We start from the raw sequence: 20,208 nt of genomic DNA on the forward strand, positions 1-20,208 counted from the left end.
AAAAGAAAAGAAAAAAGAAAGGTGGGACCAGACGTGACACACGTTCGTGAAATCTGAACCATTCATTTGTTGGGCCTGAATCTAACCAACAGTAAACATTCGATGGGCAAGAGTAGTCTTTTTGGCGGCTAGGATCATTTATATATGTGAGTTTTTGGCACATGGCCATCCACCGCTGGGCCAACCAGATGAACATATGGATCTCGGACATATGTGCCACGTGTACCAGGATAGACTGATGGTTAACTTAAAAATTCGTGTTTACCACCGTAGCGTTCTTTTCTATTTACATCTCACTCTCGTCTGGGGGAATCGGAGCCGTCGATCATTAAGGCTATCAGGTGAGAAGGACAGCACAAGAGTCACGGGTATCAAAGAAAGCCAACAAAACTCTAGCATTTCTTGCGGATGGATGCATTCTTTTTTAAGCTTTTAAGCTAAGACAATCCAATCTCCTTCTCTCTGTTTTTTTTTTTTATTATTATTTTATAGCTGGTGGGCCTCCCCGTGGTGGGCCACTAGAATGAAGGGTTCTAATTGCACTGTAAGAGTGCCACTTGTACGACTTGGGGTGATGGTGGAAGCTCGAGATCCCATTAGCAAAAACCTCATTGGATGGAAATCACATCTGTAGAGCTTTGCTAAGAGCAGACGCGTGTGCCACGAAGCTGGTGTACATGCCACACGTAGGCCAGTATCCACGTAAATCTAATCAATCCATCGTGTCTGACATTTTACCGTGTTTAAACAAAATTAAAATCTGATCCAATCAGCACGTGGCAGTTAGGAAACAGGTGGGTGGGTTAGGAAGCTTCAGCTAAGTTGATCAAAGCCGTACATTTGATGTGCAAACTGTGGCCCACCTGACCAGTAGATCAACTTGGTTCTTCGGTTAGGGCATCAATGTAATGGTGCGGTTCTGATGGATGGATTGAATTTCGGACCCTATAGGGCCATGCTGGCACATTAGTTGCATGTACATGAGCTTTATTGCATACGTGTGTGGGCTTAGCGATTATCTCCCAATACTAATTAAAACTATTCAGGCATTGATTTGAATTTTTCTCCAATGATAGCGAGTCCCAGGATATGCAGATAGAATCGGGATCCGGATTCATGCAAATAACGTTAGGGTTAGCATTGAATACAGTGACACTGAGATGAATGTCAGCTAGCTGATCATGTGAAGGTGAAATGAGGGTAGAGGTGAGTTTCTCACTAATAAAAATGGCATTAAACCTTTATATATAAATGGTTGTCTCACGATGTAATGTGAATTACTATTTGATTATCATGAAAGAAAGAAACATGGGTCTATAACAAGAAAATGAAGCTAATTAAAGAACTTCATAAGTAGAATGACTCGTGAAATGATACTTCGCTTCAGCCGAAGAACATAACCAAAGATTGCTTCTTAACTTTTTAGGAAACAAGATTACAACCTACAAATGTATAGTAATCAATAGTTGAATGACGGTTATTAGGTTATCTGGAGCAATAAGCACAATAATAAGTGCTCACATGAAGATGACTATTATTGGATATAAAATCCCATTGTCCAAAGAAGACTTTGAGTAGTAAATTACCTGACAAACTGCTTCAAGATGATGACTACATAGGCAATATTGGGAAAGTCATGGATAGGTAAAACGGCTAACCTACCAACTGCCTCGAAGCTATTCCGGCGACATTAGAACCCAAGCCAAAGGGGTCTACATGGCTTCCAAATGTGTACGCTACTGCGCCCCTCAGCCGAACCACATGGAAACCATTGACCATGTTTTCTCCTCGGGTGAGTTGGCATCGTTAATGTGGAATCACTTTTAAAAAAAATAAATAAATTATAAAAGAAAAGGTGTGGTTCCTGATCAGAGGGCCCACCTACTTCATATATGGCAAAAAGAGAATATACAACCTGAGGTATTTCGAGTGAGGACGCATCACAGAAGAAGGCCCGCACGATGGTCCATGACTCAGCGTTCAACAGAGCATCCAAATGGTGGGCTTCTGCTACGCCATCTGACCGTCTACATACCTTAAGGGGCCTTGTTCCCATGCTAATTTTCTGGGAAATATAGATGTCTAAGAATGCAGCTCGCTTCGAAGATTCCCTAACCTGTGCTACCAAAGTGATCGCCCGAGTTCATCATTGGATCTATTGGCACAGCCCAACTCTCCCACTTCCCAAAATTGTCAAGAGCGCATCTGCTACAGCCTTAGCCGAGCTAGGTATTGATGGTGCCGCGACTTCTAGGAGGTTGGTCCAGCTGATCAGATGGACTAAACCTAAGATGAGCTGGGTCAAAATTAACGTAAATGGATCAGCACTGGGGAACCCGGGCCCTTCGAGGGGTGGCGGCATCGCTAGAAATTGTGTGGATAATTTCCTTTTCGCATTCACTTCTGGTTATGGATTTGACTCTAACTCTCGGGCCTAGATCAGGGCAATCTGGGAGGGCCTATCACATTGCGTGGATCTAGGCTTCTCTAAGGTGGAGGTGGAGAGTGAGTCCAAGGCAGTTGTAGGAATCCTCAAGAGGAACTCCTCTCTCTCGTGGACCATGTTCCACTGGTGGGCCAGGATCAAGAGACCCATGGTTCATTTGGAGGTTTCCAATACTCATTCCCCTAGAGAAGTGAATGGTGTGGCTGACGACTTAGCTCGAAGGGGCAACAACAGCCAATATCATTTATTTTTCCACTCGGTGAATCTCCTCTAGATGATTAGAGGGCTTTTATTTCTAGATAGGGTGGGGCTAGGAAATCTTAGGGAGGGTTGAATTGTATCTAGGTTTTTCTTCTTTGATTTTCTCATGATAGGCAGACCTTTTCCCCTTTTTGATGTTAGGTCCGCCCGAAGATCTTTTTATAAAGTTTTCTCCCATAGAATGAATATATCCTCTTTTTTTTTCTTTTTTTTCTTTTTTTTTTTTTGTAAAGGTGATTTTTTTAAAAAAAAAAATTTTGCCTATATATTCCAAGGTCCTTAAGAAGTGTAGACTTCTTGGAGTTGAGATGATTATTAACTTCAATAGGAGTCATGGCTAGATGAGAACCTAGTATACCAATTCACGAAGAAGATTTAGTGTGTATTTGTGATGAGAGGACTCGATGACCATCAGTAATGCGACCAATCCAAATGCTAGATCTCGAAGGCCTTACTAGGAAAATCTTTGACTACAATAGTTCCATATGCATTATCTTTTATAATGATTATGTCCTCTACATATACTTTTGGTTTAGTAGTTTGAGATGCAATCTTTTCTGCAAACAATATACTCGAGGATATTGTTTAAGTCCATAAAGGCCCTTTTTAATTTGCACACTTTACTCTTTAAGCTAGAAGAGGAAAACCCAAGAGATTCGCTTATATAAATTTCTTGTATATTAGGATGCGGATTGGCTATTGCCCTTGTCTGTATTAAAGTTGGTATATGCACGACATAGCGGGATTTGATTGGATGTCAAGCTGCTGTCAAAGATGAGGCCCAACAAAGCATGTTTGAAAATTGCCTGGTCAAGTACATACTTGATTGGGCCTCATCTTTGACAATGACTTGCCGTCCAATCAAATCCCACTACGTGTCTATACAACATATATCCAAGCAAGGACAGTACCCAATTCACATCCTACAAATTACCATGGAGAAAATCGTTCTCAACATTTAACTGATGTAATGATCATAATGATGAGTTTGAGCAAACAAGATGACATGAATGGAATTCAATTCTGCAATAGATACAAACGTCTGATGATAATCTACTCCATATTGCTGAGTGAAGCCCTTTGCTACAAAGTGTTATAGTGAGCAAGCCATCAGGATTATATTTGAATGTGTACACCCACTTGCACCTGGCAATATGATGACAATCTTGTAAGTTGACTAATTTTCATGTGCCTTGTTTATTTAGGGCTGTCGTTTCCTCTATCATTGATGCTTTCTTATAGAGATGTCAAAGCATCCGCCACTCTTGGTAGAATAGATATAGAAAAAATAGATGAAAGAAAAGCTCGAAATGATAAAAGAAGCCCTTTAAAAGAGAAAGTTATTGATTGGGTGAACAATACTCAACTTAGACCTTTCCTGGACAAAGATTGTTCACTTCAGCATTCGGAGAGTAATAGAAAGGTTGCTCAAAGATGGTCCCAACTCAAAATCGAAAGGTTGCTCGAAGATGGTCCCAACTCAAAATCATGAGTAGGCTCGAAGATGGTCATGAGTCTTGTTAAGTTGAAGCGACTTTGAATATGAATTGTTCGCTAAAGTAGGAAAGAAAACCTAATTGCTCGTGTTCTCTTAGGGGTGGGTTTCTATCTCCCTTCCCCTCTTTCTTCCTCTTTTTCTGAGGCTTTCTTTTGTAGATGGTGATGGCGTCTACTGGTGTGGAATACCGCTGCTTTGTTGGAGGGCTCGCATGGGCTACCGACGACCACTATCTCGAAAGGGCTTTTAGCTCATTCGGAGAAGTTATCGAATCTAAGATTATTAGCGACCATGAGATGGGGAGATCAAGGGGCTTTGGATTCGTCACCTTCAGCAATGAACAGTCCATGAGGGATGCCATTGAAGGGATGAATGGACAGAACCTTGACGGGAGGAGCATCACTGTCAACGAGGCCCAGTTTAGGGGAAGCGGTGGCGGCGATGGTGGCAAAGGATTCCGTAATAGTGGTCATTGTATTAGTGATGGCTATGGAGGGGGAGGAGGTTATAGTCATAGTGGTGGTGGAGGTGGTGGATGAGATCATGGATATGGTAGGTCAAATGGAGGATCTCGTTACTGTGGTGGTGGTGGAGGTGGTGCTTCAGATGGCAACTAGAGGAACTAATTGTTACCAGAGTGGTGGCTTTACTCCAGATGGCAAATGGAGTAACTAAGTAGCAGCAGTACTAGTACTAGTTATGGCTGGGTTATCTTTATCTTGTGTTAAATGGTGTGTGGAGAGGAATGACTGGATTATCTTCTTCTCTTGTTATGTTTTCTTTTATCTTGTCCTATTATGGTTTTTGATCTCTCAAGAACTACAATTAGTAATAGTAAATGGTTCTATGTTTTTTTTTTTTTTTTAACCTAATGTCACCACCATTGGACCGGGAATATCAAGACCGTGATGGAGTATCTTCGAAAAATGTGACATCTTTTGAGACAAACTTATACTAGTCATGATTCTTGTTAAGCTGAAGCAACTTTAATTATAAATCGTCCCCTAAAGTAGGAAAGGAGACCTAATGTCACCACGCCATTGTCCTCGGAATATCAAGACATGAAGGAGTATCTTTGAAAAATGTGATATCTTTTGAGACGGACTTCTACCTCGTATTTGCACCGCAAACATTTGTAAAGTTTTTCTTTACTTGAAAGATACTCCAAAAACATGTGTTTATTAAATGAGGTCCTAATTTATATTGAGAACTCCTATGAATGTGAACAAAGCAGATGCATTCATACACTATGGGAGAAAGACGAGATAAAGTCATGTTGGGTTATAAAATCCTTAAGGGGATGATTATTTCCAAGAACAGGATGTAAAATTCTTACAGTAAGAACTGTTGATCCCAATAGGTCCTAGGAACGCCCATTTCAATCATCATGGACCTTTCTTCTTCTTCTTCTTCTTCTTCTTCTTCTTTGTCTTTGTGAAAGGTGGTATGGTGCAACCTGTTGGTGTATGTTGGATCAAAAAATTCACTCACACCTAGCCAAGATATGGTGGAAACCTACCCCTCACAAGATCTATACATGTTTCACAAGAGGGAAACAACCAAAATTCCCTCACCAACATACAGACACATGAAACTAATTAGCATATCCGAAAATTCATCATACCAATTCCATCCGCTAAAAGCATACCTTTTGCCTCCCTTGAAATCTAAGACATTGAGCAATAAATGCAGTTTGGTTCCTCAAAGCTCCCTTTCCTAGCAACCATTCTGCCTCAAAGTTGCTTTCCCAGTATAGATGCTAGCTAGATCCCCGCCTCTCTCTCTTTCAACCATTCTGCCTCAGAGTTGCTTTCCCAGTATAGATGCTAGCTAGATCCTCGCCTCTCTCTCTTTCAACCATTCTGCCTCAGAGTTGCTTTCCCAGTATAGATGCTAGCTAGATCCCCGCCTCTCTCTCTCTCTCTCTCTCTCTCTCTCTCTCTCTCTCTCTCTCTCTCTCTCTCTCTCTCCTTCTTAACACGCATTTAGAAATTGACCTTTGTGGATTCATATTTTGGACTATCATTGGATTCCCATCAATTTAAAGATTTAAAGGTGAGAGACAATGGGTTTGGGAGCCCCATGTAACTTTGTGGCCTAAATTCTAGAAAATATCAAGTCCATGGTTTGTACTAAGAGTTGTACCCTTGTATCACCATTGTGTTATGGAAAAATACCCAAACACGATCAATATACTAGCAAAGAAAAACTACATAAGAAATGAGGCAAACAGAAAATCATAGGGTCAAAGCAAAAACAAAATACAAAAGGCATATAGATTTACATGGTTTGACAATATATCTTCATCCACGAGACAACAATATAGAGCTTTCTTCTTTACTAAATAAGAAAAAAAAAATTTAGAAGGCATACATCTCTCTCACTTTATGACTATACAAGATCACTCGAAAGAGGCCCACGTTTTTTTGTTTTTTTTTTTAAATTTCCTTTCTCTCATTTTTCCTTTTTTCCTTTTCCTTCTCTCCTAGAGAAGTCCTTTTAGGGTTTTCTACACCCAAAAGCCTCCCTTATGTATGTATGTAGTGCTCAGACGAATGTTGTGTGCTGGATCAAGCCTCACTGCGAATGGGTCAAGATTAATGTCGACGGTTCATGTAAGGGTAATCTTGGGGGGGGGGGGAGGATTTGCAGAAACGATAAATGTGAGTTTACGTTTGCTTTTGTGTGCGGAGATTTGGGCCATTCTAGACGGCCTATTCCTCTACCTTCAACAGGGCTTCTATAAGGTGGAGATTAAATCCGACTCGCAGCTTATAGTGGACATTCTGAATGGCAACTCATGTCTTGGATGGAAGTGGAGCTACTGGCTCAAGAGGATCCAAAATCTCAGAATGCTGGGCCAAGCTCGCATTGCTCACATCTTCAGGGAGGCTAATTTCCCAGCCGACACTGATCTGGCCAGGATTGGGAGCGGTACCTAACGAAACTGTCTCTTCTCATTTGTTGCAGAGCTGCCGCAACATGATGGGGTCTACTCTTCTTGGATAGGTTGGGTTTGGGGGCGTTTAGAGGTCGTGATGGCAGGGCTTAACCATTTGTAATTAACATTTTGTGTTTTATTTTTTTTGTGATCACGATAGGCTTGCCTAGTTCTTTTTTCTGGGCATGCCCAAATTTAACCTGGTTCGTTTTTGTGAAAAAAAAAAGTGTATGTAGTGAGAGAGAGAGAGAGAGAGAGAGAGAGAGAGAGAGGGGCTCCACTGCTCTAAGAGCATTATAAGTTGTAGAGCTTCTAGTTGCATTGGAACCCTTAGAAAGTCTAACCATGGAATTTGAACTGTCCATTAAGTCTAGAACACATTTCATAGGCTACCATGCAAAAATACTCTAGTTGGATAATCCAACCATCCTTGATTTGGCCTTATTCTCTATGGCAATCCTTTTCCAATCAGTCTTGACCTTCATATTAAAGGCCATTGATCAAATGGTTAAGATTTGTCAAATCAGTGTTATGTTTGCATGGTAGCTCATGAAATGTGTGTTGGACCTAACCACAAGTCTAGATCAATAGATTAGATTATCTAAGTGTGCCACTGCAACTAGGAGCATTGGAGCATTCCTGTTATGTTTGCAGTGATCATAAAAGACAAGTTGTTTAGAAGACTTCTCCAAAGAGAAAATTACTCCCTAAAGGAAGCTAGAATTTTCCTAAAAATGAAAAGATAAATGGATTCCTATGAAAGCCTTATCAATTGCCATGCAAGTCATGTAGAGGCCCACGTATTAAGAGTCACACGAAGTGAACCCCATTATGGCCATATCCAACTAAACATGCCCTAGCCTAAAATTCAAGGTCCATTCATCAAGTGGGCCGGACATCCCATCATAGAAATTTTTTTTTTCTCTACAACCCATTTATTGCCATCCTCATTACTGACAGGTTATGATCGTCCAATGCATATGCCACGTTTACAGATTGAATAGTGTGGTGGACTTAATCTTCTCCCACCCACCTGATGAGTGACTCAAATCCTTCACTTCTACAATCTCAGTCACATGCTTGGTAACTATGAATTTGACCTTTCTTTTTAACACATTTCTTCTTTGTAGGTGAGCGTTCCATGCAGCAGTGTGTTCAACATCGTTACAGTTAGATGCGGGCATTGTGCTAATTTGCTGTCAGTTAACGTGGGATCTTTGCTACAAACACTTCCTTTTCAAGATCTTCAGGTATAAGCGAGAAATGCAAACGCTTTGTAAATGCACTGCCATTCTTCTGCCAATCCCACTGGTGCACATTCAATGTAACAAAATCCAGGCCAATAAGATCAGGTGGGCCACACTTGTACGTCAAAATTTTAGTGAACTATTCATTTGTTTCATACACATATGGCCCACTTATGATCATATGGGCATGATATATGTTTCATATCGCACTTTGGCTTTCAGTTTGTGCAAGTAGAACCCAAGGGTTTTGTGATCCAAACCATTGGGTTTTTGGGTTGAATGTGGATCATATTCAAAGGTCTCCTCAATAGGACAATCCTAACTTTGAAATCATGGTATACAGATATACGGTCAGGAACATAAATAGAACAGTAGTCCAACATTCAGCTGAAAATGGCCAATTATTAGCCAAAATCTTCCATCCCCAGCAGGTCAAGCAGACTAATTGCCTGGTTTGGAACCATGAGTCCCACTAGTACTACTTTGTATATGCTTGGGACGATTAAAGGATGAAAACATCCCTAAAGCTTGGAGAGATTTAGATTTTAAACCCACTTTCCTCATATATATATATAGATTTTAAACCCACTTTCGTAGAAAATGACACGAGCAAAGCTATGAACAGGAAGGTCCTAGGATCCATGGAAAAGAAGAAAGAAAGAAAAAAAAAAAAATATATATATATATATATATATATATAGAAAAAAGAGTATAAAAAGAATAGAAAGAAAGAGTGTATAAGATAAGAGAACTTTTACATGTTGGGTACCTAGGATCTTAATTAGGTCCCTCCGTAGAAGAGGGATCTCTATTTTCAATCCTACTAACACTACAACTCTAAGAAGAAAGTTTCCTAGCTAAGCATTTTCCTAATATGATTCAACCAAAAATGCTTAACAAATAACCTAACTAGAGTAGAACCAGCAATGATTTTCAACAATAACCTATTTTGGCCGGTTTATTCATTTCGTAAGTGTATATTAAGGGCGACATTTCCCATCTTTGGTGATTAATTCATTTTGCCTTTGCTTCCCATCTTGGCCAATGGTGGGACGGTCCACTGATTAGGTGGGCCACTCCATCAGAATCAAGCAGAATCACTGTGCAGGTGTGGCCCACCCCATGAGTTGATCAGCCTGATTTCCCAAACAGATTGTCTTCATGGTGGCTGGCTGTAGAAGATCAATTCTCCAATAAGATATTAATGATCAATAGCAGAATATTAGAAGAATAATTTGGTTCTTAAATATATTAAAAAGGTCAAGCGACCAGTAGCAACAAAAAGAAAGAAGAATGATTGTAGGTGTGGTTTTGATGATGAAATTCTCTTTGATGGTGGAAACAAACAGCAGAATCACAGCTTAAGCTCTCAAGATTATGGTAGGGATTGTGGATCTTCTTCCAAATGCAACAGGATTTCAATGTTGGCCCCTAACGAGAGTGATCAACCTCTCCCTATACGTCGTGAGTCTCTCTCTCTCTCTCTCTCTCTCTCTCTCTCTCTCTCTCTCTCTCTCTCTCTCTGCATTTGGAAACATGACTAAGTGTAAGAGATTGGAGCCACTCGTCAGGCAATCCCTTCTGTGTAGATGCCATGTTTCCACAATCCAGCCGATACGATCAACGGTTGGGCCAAATCTTTGCATGTAAAATGAAAGGTTAAAGATAAATCGACCAATGATCCAGACATATCTACACGACGATCAGATGGGCCCAGATTTTTAGACATGTCATATGCATAGTGGGGTTCACCTGCTGTGCGGCTCTAAAGTTGCACACCTGTGCTTCTTTTCAACATATAAATGAGTAACTTACAAAGTACATTCGAGCAGGTTCACGTAGCATTTCCCGTGGGACTGCTCTTATTGGTAGTGGCCCAAGCTACATTTTTCCTAAGTCTGCTCTTCAGTATTCTGAAAGTCAATCTGATTTTGGACCTGTGATCCATCAGTGGGGCCCTAGATTTGGACGGTTTAGATTGATGCTTATAAGTGTCTCATGTACAATGTCTGTTTGCATGATATGGATATCAAGCTCTACCCGGTACGACAGTATCAAATGCTAATAATAATTTCTTATAAAAATTAATTTCTGGAACGAGTTTTTGACATATAGCAGCCTTTTTTTTTTTTTTTTTTAAATAGCAAGTTGAGGTGAACACTTCGAAGCTTTGAAAGTGTCTGTTAGCCAACTTGAACAGAACACACCCTTTCATGAATAGCATCCTTCCTTTTGATCCAAAGACAACTAGCACATATACCATCCTTCCTTTTGGTCCATAGACAAATAACACGTCCTTTTGCATTTTCTCAAATAACGCATTCTATTTTCCGACTATAGTACCAAACCACCTTGTCATTAATTGTGGATGGACAAACTAAAAATGGTTACGTTAGGAAAATCATTTTAAGAAAATATGACAATATTACTCCTTTCACAAATACACAAAGCCCCAACCCTAACCCTAATCTCTCCTCTCTCTTCTCCTAAACTCAAACCTAACCCTAATCTCTCTTCTCTCTCTTCTCCTAAAGTCAAACCCAAACCTCTCCCAAACCAGGGGTGAAAGGGTCTTTTTTCACTGTCAACAGTTCAGCATAATAAGATTATCATAATCTTTGATCCAAAAGAGAGAGAGTTCTATTCCTCCAAACCTCTTTAAGAAAAAGAGAAAAATGCAAATGCTCAAAAGGAATCACAGTCTTCCATTCCAAAAATTGCAAAATATTTATGACAAATGATTACATGGAGGCGATTGATGTAAACTTTCACATACTTCCTTGCCTTTCCCCACCAACATGTGGGCCTCACCACGAAGATCACCAGACGTGATAATTGAGCCAATTGGCTCATTAGGCGGGTGTCATGTGTACTTTGGGTGTCCTGAGTCAGACCTTTGGCCATCCAATATTGTAACCATGATCTAAAAGAAAACAAAGAAACAACCAAAAATTCATCTGAAACTAAGAGGGGCCAGCATTCTTTGTAACCGACCCCACGCCCACACAGTCCAAAGCTACCAGGCCATGAATCTCCCTAGGAAGGTCTTCTCTCCTTCTAAACCTTGCCAAGCCATTCGCCACAAAATTTTCTTCTCTAAGGGCATGCGGCATTTTGAAGTTTAGCAATGATTTCATACAATCAATCGCCCCCAGCTTGTACCAAATAGACCACAAGTAGAAGCTTGGGGATTGGAAATTGCTTCCATCACGATCCAAGAGTCAAGACTCCATTATTATGTTGTTCAATCCTAACTCGACACAAATCTTCACCCCATCCAAAAATGTCTGAGCTTCCACCACTGTATTAGACACTGGGCCATGGTAGTTATGGAATGCAAAAACTACCCTGCCAAGATGGTCCCTGCAAACCCCACGGCCCTCTCCCTCACCCAGGTTATCGTGAGAAGAGCCATCAACATATAATTTAAGCCTACCCAGTCTGGTCTGATCCATTTCAGACATGGATTGAGCCACATCTCCCAGCATCCTCATCCCTACTAACTAGAGCCATCTCACTATAATCAATATAAGGATGCTTAGTTGCCCAAGGCTTCAATCAACTTGAAGGCAAACATGGAGGATTTGATTACACCAAACATACAATCCCGTGGTGAAGCAAAACAGATTGCTAAGGTTCCTTCATGGTGTTTTCTGTCCATATGATAGGGGGGCCCATTCCCTTTTTGCTATTGGCCCACCCCGAATGTAGTCCTGTAAGCCATTCTCGGCCCATTTTCTTGGAATATAAAATCTCATTTTTAAAAAAAAAGGTTCCTTCATGGTGTTTTTGAGAAAGATGCAAGCATGAAATAATCAAAATAATCAAATGGACGCAGTTACCCATAGTTTCCAAACCATTTTTATTGTTTGCATAAAGGTTTACACGCTTTAAAACAAACCCCTCTAGCCTAGTATCACTGCTCAGCTCTTATCTTCATCAACTAGTTTCTATTAAATCGCTGAAAAATCCCCATTCAAAGAAGTGATTTGAATGTGACACTATTCCATCTCATCTACCTTGACGATATAATCAATATTAACAGATCCAGTGCCTATAATATTCAGGAACTCATCTGATCTCATCTATTAATTGCTATATTGCTTTCTTTGAATTGATGCCTCTCACGGTCCTGATGCCTTGTTCCTCTCCAAAAGAAAATTTTATCTTGAATAAAAAAGGACGGCGCAATGAGGTTGAAGTTGTCCCAACGCACCTGTGAATAACTTTTTATCCAACCTTATATCGAAGCACTGCTGGTGCTTTACAATACTTCATCTTCACCAGTCCTATCATTGCCTTTTCTGTTAATAAAGTGTGCAGCATATGCACAAACAAATAGCTTTCAGATTATTGATCCCTTTAATGAACACTTTTCTAGGTGTCCCTACAAGAAACTCTAGACATACTAAGCATGGTCCAAATGAGCTATTTTGGGGTGCAACTGGCCTGGAGGCCGAAACTGGTGTGACTTGCCCCAACTCATTCCATTTCATGTCGTTTTTGTTAGGGTTTTATTGCTCATTGAAATGAAGACTCGGTTTCGGAAGATATTAAAACCATGTTTCTAAATGGACCCAATAAATTCTAATGTTTATGCCCATGTCTCTTATATCCTATTTCTTTAAAATTAAAAAATCCGCCACTAGAAAGAATTAAGAATTTAAGCTAACATTCTCTCTGTCATTGTCATTAATATTTTACTTAAACAGCTCCAGAGAAGCGGCAACGTGTCCCATCTGCCTATAACAGATTTATTAAGTGAGTTCTTGGGATTTCTCACATTGGTTGATTTTAATCTTTTTGTTTTTAAATCATTTATAAGCTCTTGTTTAGCTATTATTAGAAAATGGTTGGAGTACTTCAGGATATAGGCACCTTATTTTATTATTATGTTTTCTTACAGGGAAGAGATTCAGAGGATAAAGGCTAGTAATCCAGAGATTAGCCACAGGGAAGCTTTCAGCACCGCGGCAAAAAATGTAAGTAATGGAGAAGAATAAAAGAAATGTATTATGTAACTAGTTTTAATGAAGAAATCAGATGGAAAAGAGGAGCTGTACATCCTTGAGGCATCCTTGAGACTTCAATAATATAGATCTAGGAATTGTATGAGAAAATGGGCTGAAAACGGGAAAAAAAAAAATCACAAAAATTTGAAAAGAATTTGATTCGGGCCGAATCACATTCTTGATACACTGGCATGTGCCATGGTTCAGCAAGGCACTGGTATATGCGAGTTGGGGCGAGTTGGACAGGACTGACTCGAATATACAATTGGATTGCCAAACCATGGCACATACCAGTATACCAAGAACCTATAACTAATTCCTCCAATGGAAAAATAAATGAATGAACTGTGTACAAGGGATAAATTATCTAGAGAACTGAGAAGTGGGAAATAGGAATTTTGAGAAGTGAAAATACAGGATTGACACCAATTAATCAAGAGTTCCTGATGGCCAAATGAGAGGTTAGTAATTAAACACAAGAAAAATAGGCATACACGGTTCATTAAGGTTCATGAATGTCCACAAAAGAAGATAATTAAAAGCTTCTTCCACTATATATATATATATATATGGGAAAAAGGTTCTGTACGGTCGATCTCATGGGAACTCCCCATGAGGTCGAGCTGTGTGGGCCCACCGTGACGCATGTCGAACATCTACCCCATCAGTCAGATGCACCATTCCATGGTGGGCCCAGGTCTTAAAAATCAAGTCAATCCGTGACTTTTGTGGGCCACACCACTTACAAAAGTTGAGAGGTTAACCCTCCATTAAAACATTCATAATCATTTTTTGGACCCGTCAAGATGTGGTTCACAAATCCAGCCCATCCATTATGTGTGTCCCACTTGGATGAGGGGTCAGACCAAGTTTCAGATGCATCCAAATTTCAAATAGGCCCCACCAAGTACTTTTATATGTTTTAGGCATGTCTTCACATGATTTTAGATGGTATGGCCCACTGGAATTCCACATACGGTTGATTTTTGGGATATCCCATAATTTAAAGGGGATCCATCAAATGCACGGTGTTGATGTTCGACACACATCACGGTGGGGCCCACACAGCTCGACCTCAAGGGGAGTTCCCATGAGCTCGACCGTATAGAACAATTTTATATATATATATATATCATGGAGAATTACAGTAAAAAAAAAAAAACATAAAATGAGGTTTAAATTTCCTGTATATTAACCCAGTATATAGAATCCAATGATAACTTATTCTTATACACTGAAAATAATTCTACCATTGGTTTTGGAGGCTTTGTAATCAAACCTCTCAAGAGAGGGCGGCTTCCAATAGTCTATGATTAGTTTTACACAATGTTAACTAAATCACCTACTGCTCACATTTTCTCTTCTCAATCACGTAGTCTAGATTACTGATCATTTGAGGATCCGAATCATTTTATTTACCAATTATGGTTATATAGTCTTCTTCTTCTTTTTTCCTAGTAGCCTATGCTTTTGCACTCAATTGTTTACTTAAGTGTAATGTAGATTTATATTTAGAATGTAGAGATTTATACTTTGATTTTTCGAATGCATATAATATAAATATTATGCAAGCATGCAGGATCCATAATAACAACACTCATATTATCGTTTAATAATTACAATATCAAGAAAGACTATATGGTATATTCTTAGTGTATGTATTGGAGCAACCCCACACGATCTTAACCCTAGCTTACAACATATTTGAGGCGTGCTACATACCCATTCCCGTACCATCTTATAGAGTCACTGATGATCTCAAGGTAACCTTGGTTTGGAAAGAAAATCCAATGTTTTAAAACCCAGGTCATTCTTGATGCAAATTTTGGTGCAACCATTCTGACCAAAGACATATTTATTTATTTTTTTCAAAATTTTGTGTATAGTAGATGAGGGAACTATACAGCATTGATACATAGTTTGTATTTGGGCCACCCTTTGTAAACAAAAAAAGGGGGAAAGAGGTGGCCTATCGTGACCCTCATAAGGTATGACTAAGTAAGGGGATTCTGATTCAGGCTGATTCTAACCACACCTAGGCCCGTTCTCTCCAGGACAAGGTCTCCTCTGGTGAATGGGGGCGAGAAGAGATGTGTCAAAAAGCACCTTGTTTTGTTGGTTAGCACTGCCAATTCGGGCTAGACCACCCTGTTTTGCTGGTTAGCACTGCCGGTTCTTGAAATCATCGAAGCGCCTTTTCCAATAGAAGGCCTTCCACGAGGCGGGATCCGTTTTCAAGAACAGGTCCACAACTATTGTTGAATCGCTTTCCACCACCACCCTAACATAGCCTTGGGCCACGCATAGGCCAAGACCATCTACCACCGCCCTGGCCTCTGCTTGAAAGTTGGATCCAACTCCATAGCCTTTGGTGAATGCGAATATGAGATTATCTCTATCGTCTCTACAAACTCCTCCACTCCCGAATAGTCCTGCATTCTCGCAAGAAGAACTGTCAACATTTAGTTTAGACCATCCATCCATGGGCCTCTTCCATTTCACAATGGAAACCGGATCTCTATATGGAACTGTCCAGATACGAAGGTCTCTGATCCCCTCTCTGTTGGATCGGTTGATGGAATGGGGTAATGGGGAGGATGATGTTATGCGATTGAACCAACCTTTGACCCTGCAGATAGATTGGGCCACCAAGATAGAGGAATTTTCAAACCGTTTGTTGCTAAATTCTACTATAAGACCAACTATAGATTCGCTACGGACGACAGGATCCAATCACGAGGTATCTCCCTTGCCTCTAGGTGTATATGTTGTGACAGCGGGCCGAATTTCTCCCCCCAATCTGAAATGTTGGACCATCTTTTTTGTCGAAGGGCTCTAGCGTCCACAATCTGGAACGAGTTCAATGATATTTTTGGTATCCAGTCCATCGCTACATCCTCTATTGCCAGCCTTTTCTCTCTCTGGTGGAATCCCACTCACCCTCGTAGAAATTCATCCCTTCTTCGCCGCATTACTCCAGGCCTCATTGTATGGGAGATCTGGAAAGCGAGGAATTCAGCCCGGTACGATGGGACAAGACCCACTAGCAACAAGGTCATTGGCAAGGTTCAATGGCTTCTCGTGAAACTTCTCCATGGGTTCCAAGCTCTGAACCCGCTCGCCTTCCGCCTCGGATTCGCTCCCTACCCTCACTTATCTCATTCCTGTCAGCTCGTTAGATGGTCCAGACCGCCGCAGGGTAAGGTAAAACTAAATATTGATGGGTCTGCATCGGGAAACCCTGACCTGTCTGGTAGTGGCGGCATTTGTAGAAATGCCAATGGAGAACTGGTTTTCGCTTTTCACATGGGTTACGGACATGCCTCAAATAACAGAGTGGAACTTCGGGTCCTCCACGATGCGCTGCAACTCAGCATTGAGCGGGGGCTGCAAGACGTGCTCATTAAATCGGACTCCTCCTTTGTCGTGGAAGCATTCAAGGGGTTGTCGCACTTACATTGGAAATGGGATTACTAGATATCACGAATCAAAAATCTTTAAAAGAAAGGAAATTTTCTCATATCACAGATTCCCCGTGAAATCAATGGGCCGGCAGATGGCCTCGCTCGATTGTGAGCGGCCAAGCAGAATTTCTTTATGGCGAACACGATGGCTGCTCTCCCTAGGCTGATTAGAGGCCTTTGTTTTCTCGACAAAGTGGGCATTGGTGCGCTAAGGAAATCATAATCCCCTTTCCTTTTCCATTTTCTTTCATTGTATAGCAACATGATAGGCGGTTCGAGCATCCTTTTTGTCAGCCCGTGTGCACCCGAAAGTCGGTTCCTCTGTTTTTTGTTGTTGATATGAATGTAATCTCAGTTTTTTTTTTTTTTTTTTTTTTAAATGTTGGTCAAAGACTTCGTCATGTAGAGACCTTTCAGCTTTTCCTAAAGCTTTTTCTATTGAATTCTCGTTTATAACATGATTAAAAAAAAAGAAGAAGAAGAAAAAACTATAGATTCTACTCAAAACCTAATTAAAATTTTATTGATTGGATGATCTTAACCCATTTATTAATAGAAGACTTGTTTGTTGAACTTAGACCAATGGTTATTTTCCATTTTACTTATCCACTACTCAATTAAGATATCGGTTCAGTGTAATTGCTAATATGTAACCTGTCTATAGTGGGCCCCATTATTTCAATGGTTTAAATAGGGTGACAAGTATGTCACACATCCAATTTCCGAGTGCATGTATATGAACTATCACATTTTATTGGAGCATTAATATATTTTGTATATATTTATAAGGAGCTCAAAACAAATATTAGAGGAGAGATAGGAACAAAGAAATAATTCAGAACATACCAAAATATCAATATAGATTTTAGAGGTTATGAGTGATGCATTTGGTTTATAATTTATTTGACAAATATTAAGATTTCAATTTCTTCGTTAAGGTTCTGGGTGAAGTATGTGGTAAATGTCAATAACTTTCCCTTTCATGGAAATTATGAGGGTTCATGTGGATTCATAGAACTTTTTATAGGAGGGTGAATTGGTGCCACCCTGGAGGATAGTTATGAAAAACGATTAATACAACTAGACAGGGAAAGGCAGCTGCAACCAACCCCTTCAAGAATCTACGAAAAAAATATATAAATAAATAAAAAATGGACAAGAGGGCCCCAGATAAAATCCCCTCTCCATATAATTATGAGGATTTCCTACACTTAAATGAACTAACTCAAAAGTTAATAATACTGATTCTATCAATGAACACTTACCTCTAGCATATCTTGGAAGACCATTCAATAAACAATGGGTAGATTTGGTTCACCTCCCCCGCACTTCCTCTCCTAGCCAAGAAGTCATCCACCTCAAATTGCTGTAAAGTAGACATGGGGAATCTCAACATTTAATTTTCAAGGTTGTGCATGATATCTTTCCACCATTTAATTCTGTAAGGATGAATGCAACTGAAGTGAATGGAAAGGAAGCTTTTCTAGCAAGAAAAAAGCATATTCATGAATTAGACATCCTTAGTTTTAGGAAGGAAAGCAAAATTGGGCAAATTTTCAGAGAGAATCCATGAGGGATGAACCTTTGCATTCTTTGGGAGTGAGAAGTATTAAAACTATAGCTTTTCAAGGAAAAGGTCTTCTAGAAGTTTCACGCATCCAATTGTCCCCTTAAGGTTCTATTTCTTTCTACCACAATTGAAATTCTACTGCACTCATGTTAGACCTTGTTCTCCACTCATCATCTAGTGTATTTATTGTAATATGGTTCATTTAATTAATTTTATTAAATACTTTTCCTTCATCGGTTGTCTGGTTCTTTCACTCCAATACTTACACATCTCCACAATATAAGGATGCATCAAAGAAAAGAAATGATCAAATACAACGGCTACATCGCAACTTTCACACACGACCATTTTTTTTATCAGCACGCCACGTTGGAAGAATTTCCAATCAATGCAAGTGGGGGGGCCACACCATAAAATCTTTTTTTTTTTTTTCACACCATAAAAATCACCTGGTATGAAAATCAGGCCAATCCACCCATTGAATGGGTCACACTAGTAGAGTGAATCATACCATCAGCTATCCATTGACTTTGATGTTGTACTGTTCAATGAATGGATTGCCTGATATTGTTAACACGTGATCATCAGAGTGTAACCACCCTTCACACAGATCATATATTCTGAAAATGTGAAATGCTGGCATGGAAAAAATGGGTGTATGTGAAAGTTCACGTACATCCAGTTTTATGTGATCATTCCTCATCAAAGGATAATAAAATTTGGGGGCCATTGCATATTCCCCCCTAAAACATGCATGACCTATTCTTTAAGAAGCCCCTACTTTTATGTATTTGTAGTCACAAACCATTCAATTTTCAAAGTAACTTTCAAAATACCAAGTTCCCATGCAAAAGGAAGTCTATAAGTGTTATTGAAAGCTAAAGATAATGTCGTTTTCCATTGAACCAAATGACTCATGAGCCTATTAGAAAAATGATATTACTTTCTACAATGTTCAACACTAAAACAAGATATATTTTATACACATTTAGTTCAGATCTTTGTGATGTATAGATTTTTTATTACTTATAGAACCCTTGGATAACATTTTATGTATCTTAGGGCATGAAAAAAAAAAAAAACCATTGATGCAATTAATAGATATTAAAGATTGTAGCTATGCTGAAGTACAAGCGATATCTATCATAGGAGTCAAGAATTATGAACTGAGAGTCCAACTTCAAATATTGGTAGAAGCTACTTAAAAATACGTTGTTATTTTGCAGTGGGCACACTTCCCTCACATTCATTTTGGGCTAAACATAGATGGTAGCAAGCAACCAAAGATAGATGAGGCCTTTGCTGGGGAAGTGGCACAAAAGACTCAAGGGTTCTACTAAACGATGCATTTGTGTAATTAGAAACTAAGTTGTTTCCACATATTATTGATATGAGATCCATGTTATCAGATCACAATACTTTATCAGTGGTTGTAGCTGTTGAACTCGGTAAGGCGTGCATTTCTTTTACGTCATTCCTTCTGTATTTATAGTTTTATTATTCCTATGAAGGTTTTGGGATTGATTTCTTTGGACTTTGTCATTTCATTTGTGTTGAATTCCATATTCTCAATTAACGTATATCTTATCGGACTCATGTTGTATTCTTCAGTTAGTTTTCGTAGCTAGACCATGTAAGTACAAAGGATAGACTACCACCACGCCTAGAATAAGGACATAGAGATAGAGATACATAAAATAACACTGAAGTCAAGCATATTGAGAGAGAGATTACATAATTTGAGATTATGCATATAAAAATCTTGTTGA

The 20,208-nt window shown here is 39.5% G+C and overlaps 2 protein-coding genes across 3 annotated transcripts in view; both read left to right on the forward strand.

The window, feature by feature from the left end:
* LOC131249144 (axial regulator YABBY 5) overlaps nt 1–19,967 on the forward strand; it is a 23,824-nt gene extending 3,857 nt beyond the window's left edge. The window contains exons 2-6 of one of the 2 annotated variants that reach the window (XM_058249721.1): nt 8,277–8,396; nt 9,743–9,857; nt 13,106–13,154; nt 13,300–13,375; nt 19,666–19,967. In XM_058249721.1, the coding sequence (XP_058105704.1) occupies nt 8,277–8,396; nt 9,743–9,857; nt 13,106–13,154; nt 13,300–13,375; nt 19,666–19,779 (474 nt within the window). In that variant the 3' untranslated portion in view covers nt 19,780–19,967. The remainder of the gene's footprint in view (nt 1–8,276; nt 8,397–9,742; nt 9,858–13,105; nt 13,155–13,299; nt 13,376–19,665) is intronic. The other variant, XM_058249722.1, reaches the window with a different exon arrangement.
* On the forward strand, nt 4,153–5,324 carry LOC131249145 (glycine-rich RNA-binding protein GRP1A-like). The gene has a single exon (XM_058249723.1). The coding sequence runs from the start codon at nt 4,364–4,366 to the stop codon at nt 4,742–4,744; it is 381 nt and encodes a 126-aa protein (XP_058105706.1). The 5' UTR covers nt 4,153–4,363; the 3' UTR covers nt 4,745–5,324.
* Nucleotides 19,968–20,208: the final 241 nt, after the last annotated feature.

This window comes from Magnolia sinica, chromosome 6 (genome assembly GCF_029962835.1).
Source record: "Magnolia sinica isolate HGM2019 chromosome 6, MsV1, whole genome shotgun sequence".
NCBI classification, from domain to species: Eukaryota; Viridiplantae; Streptophyta; class Magnoliopsida; order Magnoliales; family Magnoliaceae; genus Magnolia; species Magnolia sinica.

Bases quoted from the DNA above. Each gene is read 5' to 3' on its own strand.
- LOC131249145 (XM_058249723.1), top strand. From the start codon at position 4,364: ATGGTGATGGCGTCTACTGGTGTGGAATACCGCTGCTTTGTTGGAGGG.